This window comes from Lactuca virosa, chromosome 1, assembly GCF_052849685.1.
Source record: "Lactuca virosa cultivar CGN04683 chromosome 1, Lactuca_virosa_CGN04683_v6, whole genome shotgun sequence".
In the NCBI taxonomy this organism is placed as follows: Eukaryota; Viridiplantae; Streptophyta; class Magnoliopsida; order Asterales; family Asteraceae; genus Lactuca; species Lactuca virosa.
The window spans coordinates 169,322,233-169,333,805 of NC_136426.1; the positions used below are offsets into that span (position 1 = coordinate 169,322,233).

The window sequence follows — 11,573 nt, forward strand, 5'->3', positions numbered from 1 at the left end:
TAGTTGTATGATTGATTAGAGAAATCATATAAGTGTCTAGTGATTTGAGCAAGAGCTTCCGGAACACAAACATTAATGTAAGGCACAAGAAATTTAAGATGTGCCAAAGCTTTAGATAAAATAGTTTGCAATGTAAGCTCCCTCTTATTAGCTTCATAAAGTGACTTATTAATGTTTTTTAAAGAATTTTCATGTTCATGTTGAAGTGCATCAATCACCTTTGTAAGAGTATCATTCAACTCCATTTTTCTTCAAGAATCTTCATAATTTCACCAAATAGCTTCTTTGATTCCTCAAATAACAACTCTTTCACATTTGACATCTTAGAATTAGATTCGATAACCATATAAGCTTTCAACAAACCAAAATCCAATCATCAACATATATATTTCTTATCCTATTCATCTTGTTGCCTCGACCAATCAGTTCTTGATCGAAATTGTGGGAAGATTGAGTACTACAATCAAGAGAACTAAGCGATACGTTCAGCTTTTTATTCAGTTTTTTAAAGTTTCTCCGGGAAATAAAGTCATTATCATCATCACCATCCACCTCATCAAAATCAACATCAACCTCTCCCAACTTTTCCATTTTGAAATTATCAACTTCCTCATCAATATACATAGGAGTTACACCTTCGCCAATGTTGAAAAAAAATACTTCAGGTTCCTCTATATCTTCATTGATGGATATGGCACCTTTAGGAAGATGCCAGTTAACTTTATAAAATTCCTTTGTATTAGGAAATACTTGATAAAGATGAGGGACCAAAATGTAACATTCTATATTTCTTTTCATTACAAAGCATTTTGACACCATATGACTAGAAGTGAAACCAAATTGATCAACTGAATTCGTTAGGAAGCAGAAAATCAACTTAGGTAGGAAGCAAGTTGAGACCTAAGATGTTGTAATATCGAAGAGATTTATTAAAATCTTTAGTTCAAAGAGATGAATTCTCATAACCCGAAGAGATTTGTGAAATTGAGTCCAAAGTAGTGGAACATATTTGAGTTTTATGAGTCGGATGAACATAGTTGTAAATGGAGTTCGAATTGTTCAGGAATTGACTCTGAATTCTTTGAGTACGAAGCATTGGAAGCAATGGTTCAGAAGTATCACAAAGCGTAAAGTAGCATAAGAGCAAAAATGAAACAATTTAGAACTTTGAATTCAGTTTGTGTGAATCCTGAATTAGGGATATTTGGACCAATCAGAAGATATGCATCTTTCACAGTTAATCAGAATCAAGTCTTGAATCCAATTTTGACTTTTCATTTGACTCCATCAACATCGATTCATCAGAAATTTAATGTTTCATAAGAACCCAATAGACCAATACATACATTAAACATGAAGTCTTCAGATAGCAACGTCCGATAAACAACAAACTACAGGTTATCGTCATCTTATTCAAACAGGAGAACTCCAATTTTGACTTTCAACTTCATTGACAAGAAATTCATTAATTCCCGATCGTGAATCATAGGAGCACTCCAATTTTGACTTTCAACTCCATTGACAAGAAATTCATTACTTCCCAATCGTGAATCATCGAATACAGCATGGAATCCCAAAATTTATTCCATAATCGAATATATTTCGAATCCCAAAACAGTAAATCGATTATCAGTCAAAGATTTTTCCGAATATCAACCAAAATCGTTATGTTCTTCATCAAAATCAATTTATCCAGAATTGGCCAAGATTAGATTCTAACACCATCAAATTGACAGGAATACTCCAATACGCAATCCACTTCATCAATTGATTCATTAAAATCAATCATTGCCGCATCCAAATCAGGTTGAGTAGTGACAAAAACCGATGTAATGAAGATATTAAAGTAGTGTACAAGAAAGATCCGACTCATAAAAATTATCGATGAACAAGTTATCGATGAACGTGAATTAAAAGAATTGGTCGTTAGTGTCTGATAAAGCCAAATTCTGAGATGGCTAATCTCCTTTCTACTAACAAAATTTAAGAACACAAACTGAAACAATTTTCTTCTCTATTAATTTGATGCAATGGACAAGCTATTTATAATGAAGGAAATAAAACTACCTAATCTAGGAATTGGAAAGTAAATGGGTAACATTAAGGTCCTAAGAAAAAGGAAACATGATCTAACACTATCTGCATGCAAAGGAATTAGAAGAAAAAGTCTTCTGTTGGGAACGAGGTCGTATCAATACTCCGCCCCTAAGAAATGGCCTTGTCCGCAAGGCCAAAGTCAGTTTGTTGCAGGTAAGGCCATGGTGGCTCGTTTTCTGATTGAAGAAGAAGGAACTTGGGCGGGTTGTACTGGTGGCCGGGTTGATACTTGGCGGGACAGTTGTAACATAGGCCTTCAGCCCTTCGTTGTTGCATTTCGGTGGGACTTAGTTTCTTGATCGGAAGTGGTGGGGAAGTGGAAGGAGAGGCAGCCAATAAAGGTAGAGTCGGTGGTGGTGGTTCCGAATTACCAGCAGTAGGAAGAAGGTTATCATGGAGTTTGTCTTCAATTAATTTGGCGAGACCATAAGTGGCATGAAGTGTTTGCGGGTTATGGATGACAATTTCCGATTGAATGTCGGGACGTAAACCGGAGATAAAGCAGTTACGCAAGGCTACGGAAGAGAGACCGATGACCCGGTTACTAACTCTTTCAAACTCGGTCTGGTAGGCGGGGACGGTGGTGGACTGTCGAAGCTTAAACAAGGTTGCTTGGTGATTTTCATATGTAGATGGGCCAAAACGCAGTTCAAGTGCACGGGTGAACTCCGGCCAAGTGCCAAGAAGGTTGTTGCTGGCAAGATGTTTGTACCAGCTTAAAGCATCACCGGTAAAGTAGAAGACAACCAAGGAAAGGCGTTGAGGCGGAGGAATGTTGTAGTAGGTGAAGTAATTTTTGGCTTGAAAAATCCAATCAAGTGGGTTGGAACCGTCAAAAGTGGGCAGGAGAATTTTCGGTGGTCGGAGGATCGGATTTGGATCGCGTGGTGGTGGCGGCGGCGGTGGGGGTGGTGGCGGCGGTGGAGGTTGATTGACGCGTTGGTCGGTCATGAGTTGGATCAATTTATCGAGTTTAGCATTGGTATCAGTGGTAATTTGAGCGATATGAAGCATGTGGGCATGAAGGGCGGCGATTGGGTTGTCGGGTGTGGCCTTGGTGGTGTCGGAGGTGGAACCTGACTCGGTTTTGGGAGGCATGTAGACGAATATGAAAGCACCAATTGATAAAGCCAAATTCTGAGATGGCTAATCTCCTTTCTACTAACAAAATTTAAGAACACAAACTGAAACAATTTTCTTCTCTGTTAATTTGATGCAATGGACAAGCTATTTATAATGAAGGAAATAAAACTACCTAATATAGGAATTGGAAACGTGAACATGTTACTGGAAGTAAATGGGTAACATTAAGGTCCTAAGAAAAAGGAAACATGATCTAACACTATCTGTATGCAAAGGAATTAGAAGAAAAAGTCTTCTGTTTGGGAAAGAGGTCATATCAGTGTCACTCCTGACATCCAACAATCCTAGGCTTTCTTGATATCTGTCAATAGAAATTGAATCTAGTTTAATACCTCTTCTGCGACAACCATCCACTGTATAGCATCGTGCATCTTGGTCATTAATCAGTAGATTGCATCGACATGATTGGGTTATCAAATCTCCATTTTGTCTCAATTTCAAAGGTCTCCCCAAATCTATATCTGGATAATGCACATCATATATCAATGTCCATGATGTGGGTATCTTATACTCCTTCATAACCCATATCTTGTAAGTGCATGAACACACAATGTCAGGACGGAATGAATAAATCAAACCCAAAGAATCTCCAACAACAGTTATCGTCACCAACATTGAAGAACATTTCACATGAATATCAGGGAACTGAATCTCCCCAAAAAGCTCTCTACTCATCTCAAGTGTAAGGATTGAGGAATGTGAAAAGCCCCGATCACCAGCTAACCAATGAACAGATCCATTCAGAAACACATGTGAACGATCACCGAGGATATGACAGAGACGTGAATCTTGAGGAAACCTGATTGTCTTCCAAGTTGCAGTTTTCACAGTGTAAATCTCAACCTGAAATGGCCAAATAAAAGTAGTAATCATGGGTTGAAGATATAACTATTGATTAGTAAATATGTTGAATCAGAACTTACCTTGGGTCTATTTGAGAGAATACCATCACAGACGAGTCTAACTACCTTATAATCATCAGATATGTTACAGTATCCAAACCCAAAAACGAAAATATGATCTCGATTGTAGTTGCGATAATGTTGCACGGGAGGAGTTAGGGTTACTTTCCTTCTAATTGAAGGATTCCATAGTAGGATTTCATTTCTTGTGGATGTTGCATTGTAAAGGCAGAAAATGCCGTTGTAACACCCAATCCTCGTGAAAAATCGGTTTTTGTAATCATAATCATCACGCCAATACCCAATCCTCGTGAAAAAGCGGTTTCCGTAATCATAATCTACACGCGTAAGAGAGAAGGGGAAATCAATGTGAGTATCCAGAGTAAGATGTTGGTCATCGAGATGGACAGTGTATGCTTCCCTGTTCTCTGGCTGCAAACAGAGACGGACAATATTGCGAGAGTTTAGTTGGTTGAAATTGTGAAGATGAGTCTGGATGAATTCGGGGGAAGAGATGAGAGATTTCCATGATTTGCACACTGATCGGCAACGGAGAAGCGATTTTAAAGGTAAACTTTACAGGATTTTGACAAGGAGTTCAGATGGGAGGTAGTCTGCCATATTCGATTTTCTAACAGAGGTTTAGGTGATGTTTGTTTTTTCTGAGACAAAATGTCTGCAGTCTGCGGACCACATCTGTAGACCTCTGTAGTAGAAGAGGTGGACCGAACGTCTGCAGTCTGAAAAAAGAAGACTGTTTGTTTTTTTAACATCTGCGGGCTACTAAAATAAACTGAAATCTAAATAAACTGATTTTTTTTAAACTTCAAAGTGATTTTTTAATATATTTATGACTTTGTTATAAATAATTAACAAATCTAGATCAACTTTTATGTATTATTGTATAAAAAATAAAAATAAAAATGGTATGAATTAACGTATATATTTGATAAAACCAACAACTTTGGTTGCAAAGTTATAACTAAACATTATAATTAGGGATCAAAGAATTTGATACATAAATGGATGGAAATAAAATTCGATTTTTTCAGTTAAATCTATTAAAAATCTTTATTGTAATAAATATTTATTTATAAATTTGTCAATAATATCATTTTTGTTTCGTCAAACGTTTTTTTTTAAGTATTGTATTTTTTTCAAATTGATTATCATTAATAAAGTTGGAAAAAATATAAATTTAAAAAAAAAACTTTAAAAAAATAAATATATATGTGTTTTTTAGGCTAGAAGATGTCTGAAGATGTTAGAAGAATGTGGTCCACATCTGCGCCAAGAAGAGGGCGCGCAGACATTTTTAGGTCTGCAGTCTTCAAAAAAGCAAACAGTCTGCAAAGGCTAATGTCCGCGCGTGGTCTGCGCGCGGCGCAGATAGAAGAGGCCACACAGATTTGCAGACAAAAAACAAACAACACCTTAGAGAAAGATGAAGATTGGGATTGTGTATAGTAAAGGGGACGATGGGGTTTAAGGTATAGCAGAGGCTTTTTTTCATCACTAAAGTGTTTTTTTTTTTTTTGTGATAAAAGCTCGTTAGATATTAATTCTTAAAATGCGGGTAAATATATACTAGGATCCCAGACTAATGTTAATTTATCATTCAATTAATTTTAAGATAAAATTACAAAAATGATTGTTGGGGTTGGCAAAATTTTATGGTTTTAGTATAAAAAAAGGGTTATTGCTACTGTTCACCCACGTGCTTTTCATTTTGGGTTTAAAAGGTCTTTATTCTATTTTTTGAGCTTTATGGATCCTTACACTTTCAAATGATGGGTTAAAAGAGGGAATATGACCATTTTGAATGGCTTAATCAGTTGCTTATGAGTACAAGGATGTCCACGTGTGCATGCATAACCGATTCCCTCTTATTTACAGACATTAGTCTAGGGTTCCATCGGAACCATCAATTCACTTATCCTCGTTCAAACCGATTTCTCTCTCATTTTTCCTCAAAGATGGCAGATGATGAAAATGGGTATCTTAAACTTGAGCTAAACTACGGGGGGTATTTTATTCGATGTCCATTCTAGTATGCTGAAGGTAAGAAATTCTTATTTACAGACCACGACTTTGCTGGTATGAATTTTAGTGATTGTGTTACATTTCTTGAACGTTTCTTGGGTGACCGTTGTGCACAAATGTACTTTTTGTACCCAAACAAACCCTTTCATAATGGTATTAGAAAAATAGAATGTGATACAGAGTATGTCGAGTTCATACATGTTTCATACGCTATAGGAGGAGGTGAAGCTTCATTATTCACTGACCACTTTGGTGACGAATTAGAGGGTTGGTTTGTGTCAAGTGAAAATGAAGTAATTAGTGGTGATGAGATGGAATCAGTTATTTAGGGTCAAAGAAAAGAGGAGGTAGACATAGAAAATTTCTCAGTGAACTTGGATGAATTAGGTGAGAAATGTCAAATGAACAAAACGAGGAATGATGTTTTTTTGAGTAAGTTGTGCATGGATGGGGAAGATGAAGTAGGTCAGGAACACAACCAAGTAGCTGATGACATTGCTTTTGATGAGGAAGGTGAGAATAACCCTGAATGTGAGGAACATTACATCTTTAATAAGGAAATCCCATGGAAAAAACAAAAACCAATATTGGGAATGAGATTTGAGAATCCAAAATAGTTGAAGCATATGTTATGTAACTATGCAGTTGCTAGAGGATATCAATTATGCTTCAAGAAAAATGATACCAAAAGACTGTTAGTATTATGTTGTGATGGAGCTTGCTCATTTAGACTTTGGGCATCATGGATGGGTGATGAACAATCTTTCCAAATTAAATCATTGAAGCCTGATCACAATTGTGCTAGGAATTTGAAGATGGGGTCAATTGTAACTTATGCCTGGATTGGAAGTCATTTCACTAAGAAAATTATGCATAGGCAGAAACTGAGTCATAAACAACTTAGACTTGAGGTTATGACAAAATTTGGAATAGATGTTAGTGTTGGGCAATGCAGGAGGGCAAAGAAATATGCTTTGAGCATAATTGAAGGTGATATTAAGGAACACTATGCAAGACTGTGGTCCTATGGTGAGGAAATAAGAAGATCAAACCCTGGTTCCACTGTGAAAATGGATACTAATCAAATGTCAGATGGTACAAACTACTTCAGTAAATTCTATATTTGTTTTGCTGGACTGAAAAAAGGTTGGATGGATGGTTACAGAAGAGTAATATGTTTAGATGGATGCTTCCTCAAAGGAATTTGTAAAAGGGAATTACTTGCTGCTGTAAGTAGATTTCTTACCATCGAAAATGGACAGTTGAAGAACCTCCAAGCTGGATTGGGCAACGTCCACAACATTCTCTTATTCGCAGGTTAACGACAACCACAATTGGGGATGGGTTCAACTAGGTTACTCCAAAGCGTGACTACTCTGGCGTTGACATCGATTGGATCAGCCATCATCGAAGGATCTAGGTTTTATGTTTCTTGCGATAAATTAGGGGAACGAATTTGTGTGAAGTGGCCGATGGAAACCCTCGTTCTTAATGTTTGTCCACATGCCAACCTGGAGCATACGTGGATCTTACGTGGGCGATGGAAACTCTCGTAACCGGTTACAACCGGATACAAAGGGTCATATTCCCTCTTTTAACTCACTATTTGAAAGTGTAAGGATCCATAACACTCAAAAAATAGAATAAGGACCTTTTAAACCCAAAATGAAAAATATGTAGGTGAACAGTACCAATAGTCCAAAATTAAATATTTTATTGGTTTTAGCCCCTCTTGATAACAGAAGTTTGAAACCAGCGTTATCTAGAAAAAGAAGGACATTTTCATCTTTTTCAAATGCCCTTTTTGCTTTTTAAATACTAAACTGCAGGAACCATTTTTGTAAAAGCCCTAAAATTAATAAAAAGAGCATCTTCCCTCTCATCACCAGCTACACACAGGAACACGTTGTCTTTGTTTGATGCCCCTTTCAATATCTCCATCAAATCGGATCCATTCTCTCTGCCCCTTTCACCACCATTAGCCACCACCACCATCCACAAGCACTTCACTGCTAAAACAATGGAACCATAAAAAGAAAAGGTCATTTTCGGCCCATCCCACAATTTCATTTTTTTGGTTGAAATACCATTCAAACTCACCCTCTATGATTGAGTTTTAATATTTTTATGTTTAAAAACCATCCCATTTTAGTTTTTTTAGGTTGAAAAACTCTTCACATAAACTCACCCTAGTCAAACAAAAAAGTCGTTCGCAAAAATTCACCCTATTCAAAGAAGTTAAAATACAAAATAAAAATAAATAAAATAAACGAGTAAATTTTTGTGGGTTGGTTCGTTTTTTATGGAAAAAAACATAATAAATCGAACGGAACCGATCCCGAAAAAAAAATTAATATCTTTTTGGACTAAGTTATAGAATTGATCCATGTACTTGTATGAAAGTTGGACTCCCACCAAAAAACCGATATAGAATGGTTTTCAATTTGGTAGAAGCTTTTATGGACAAGTGGGAAAAAGACAAACGGGGCCAAAAGAGGTCCAACTTAAAACATACATAACTTTTGATCCGTAAGGAATTTGAAGGCGTGCGATATATTGGCAGAAAGGTATCGACGGGTCGGAGCTCCTAACAGGTCGATATCAAATTCCACTGTTTAGGTCCTCAAATCCCAGTTTTCCCAAAACTTTGAATAATTTCCGTTTTTTTTATTCCGTTTTATTGACAAAATATCCATTTTCGTTGTTTTCTGAAATTCCCTCTCTTATTTAGAAGGTTATTTACTAAAATTTATTGTTGATTTTAGTTTTCCAACTTTAGTCGTACCTACCAAATTTAGCACCGCCCTTTATAAATGGTCCATTGTAATCCTTTAGAGGCATCTTGAATTTTTAGTAATAAAATACTTTGAGTTTCTCTCATTTTTTTTTGTTTTCGTTCCATGTCAGATATAATTACAAAAAGAATTAGTTTTGTCATCCAAAAAGGATTAGTGGCACAGCTTGTTGCTTGTTTGTCTTCCACCTCGATGTGAAAATTCAAAATTCTATGAATTAAAAGAAATGGTTAATGCAAGACATTTAACATATTATTGTTTATTTGTTTATTATATCATCCTACATCCATTTATTTCTATTAGAGTAGTGTACTTTCAGTTTGATTCTTGTAAAGACATTGTACTTTGAAAAACCAACTCAACTATAGCAATGTGCATAGTATTTTCATGACATTGCCTATTCATTGATTTTTCAAAGTATGATGTTATGATAGAATGAAATACAACTAGGATACTATAATAAAGAAATCAAGGAAGATACATTGCTAATGAGACAATGTTCATTACCCTTGATCAAAAGATACACCAATCATTTGCGAAGCTCTAATGATGGTTATATCTCCCTTGCTGGTTATCTCTTTACAACTTACAACAATTGTATTCATCAAAACATGTATCATTAAATCAACCATCAACAACGAAAACGGCCCATTTGTTTGTGCTATACATACAAATATAATAGATAACAATGTGTAACAAGCCAAGCCACATTCAAACACTAGTCAATTAACTTAATATTCTTAAACTAACAAAAAAGCTACAAGGAAATACCACTTTCCTAAGCACCGATATATGTAATCTGCTAATGAAAGTCTACAATCATTGGAACAAAAATAACCACAAATCACAAAGTAGTTGGTAATATTAATATATATGTTATGTTTGCAAATTACTCTTGGTTATGAGTGTAACTCCCGACATCCAACAATGCTAGGCTTTCTTGATATCTATCAATAGAAATTGAGTATAAATTAACACCTTTTCTACAACAACCATCCACTGAATAGCACCCTGCCTCCTGGTTATAAATTGTTAGATTGCACGAACTCGATGCAGTTATCAAATCCCCATTATGTCTCAATTTCAAAGGTCTCCCCAAATCTATATCCGGAAAGTGCACTTCATATATCAATGTCCATGACGTGGGTATCTTGTACTCCTTCATAACCATTATCTTGTAAGTGCTTGAACACACAAAGAGAGGTCGGAATGGATAAATCAAACCCAAAGAATCTCCAACAACAGTTATCGTCACAGGCATTGAAGGACATTTCACATGAAAATCAGGCAACTGAATCTCCCCAAAAAGCTCTGTACTTATGTCAAGTGTAAGGATTGAGGAAAGTGAAATGTCCCGATCACCTGCTAACCAATGAACAGATCCATTCAAAAACACATGTGAACGATCACCGAGGATACGGCAGAAACGTGAATCTTGAGGAAACATGATTGTCTTCCAAGTTGCAGTTTTCACAGTGTAAATCTCAACCTGAAATGGCGAAATAAAAGAAGTAGTAATCATGGGTTGAAGATATAACTATTGATTATATGTTGAATCAGAACTTACCTTGGGTCTATCTGAGAAGGTAATACCATCACAGACGAGTCTAACAACCTTATAATCATCAGATATGTTACAGTATCCAAACCCGAAAACGAAAATATGATCTCGATTGTAGTTGCGATAAGGTTGAACGGGAGGAGTTAGGGTTACTTTCCTTCTAATTGAAGGATTCCATAGTAGGATTTCATTTCTTGTGGTTGTCGCATTGTAAAGGCAGATAACGCCGTTGCAACACCCAATCATCGTGAAAAAGGGGTTTCTGTAATCATAATCATCACGCGTAAGAGAGAAGGGGAAATCAATGGGAGTATCGAGAGTAAGATGTTGGTCATCGAGATGGACAGTGTATGCTTCCCTGTTCTCTGGCTGCAAACAGCAACGGACAATATTGCGAGAATTTAGTTGGTTGAACTTGTTAAGATGAGTCTGGATGAATTGGGGGGAAGAGATGAGAGATTTCCATGATTTGCACACTGATCGGCAACGGAGAAGCGATTTTGATGGTAACCTTGACAGGATTTTGACGATGAGTTCAGATGGGAGGTAGTCTGCCATATTCGATTTTCAAACACAATTTTTGAGAAAGATAAGATTGGGTAGAGAAAGATGAAGCTTGGTTTGTGTAAAGTAACCCGAGTTCAACTTTACAACCCGTTCCCAAGGAAAGGAAATGGGTGGAAATGAGAAGAAAAAAAAAAAATTGGTGTTACCGAGTTTCATTAAAGGAGAGAAGTGGAAGGAAGTGGAGAGAAATTGGAGGATCATTTTCCCTGCTAACTTTCCTTCCGATTTGGGAGGATTTGGATAGAAAGAACAAAATTATTCATTTTCCTTCCACTTCTTTCCAACTCGGGAACACAAAAGAAAATTTTGTTTTCCTTTCCTTTCCCTTGTTTTCTCTCGTAACTTTCTTTTCTCTTCTCTTCTTTTCTTTTGTTAAACTCGGGAACGAGGCGTTAGAGAGAAAACAAAAGAAATTATTGGAACTGCAAAGAAAATAAAAGAAATTTGTCTTCCCAAGTTTATTAA

General features: G+C 36.3%; 1 protein-coding gene across 1 annotated transcript; it reads right to left on the reverse strand.

Moving 5' to 3' along the window:
- Positions 1-9,671: 9,671 nt before the first annotated feature.
- Positions 9,672-11,164, reverse strand: LOC145161073 (F-box/kelch-repeat protein At3g23880-like). Its single transcript, XM_079080511.1, has 2 exons — positions 10,548-11,164; positions 9,672-10,469 (listed from the first exon to the last, which is right to left on the reverse strand). Exons 1-2 carry the CDS (start codon positions 11,097-11,099, stop codon positions 9,870-9,872), a joined length of 1,152 nt encoding a protein of 383 aa, XP_078936637.1. The 5' UTR covers positions 11,100-11,164; the 3' UTR covers positions 9,672-9,869.
- Between the last annotated feature and the right edge of the window lie 409 nt (positions 11,165-11,573).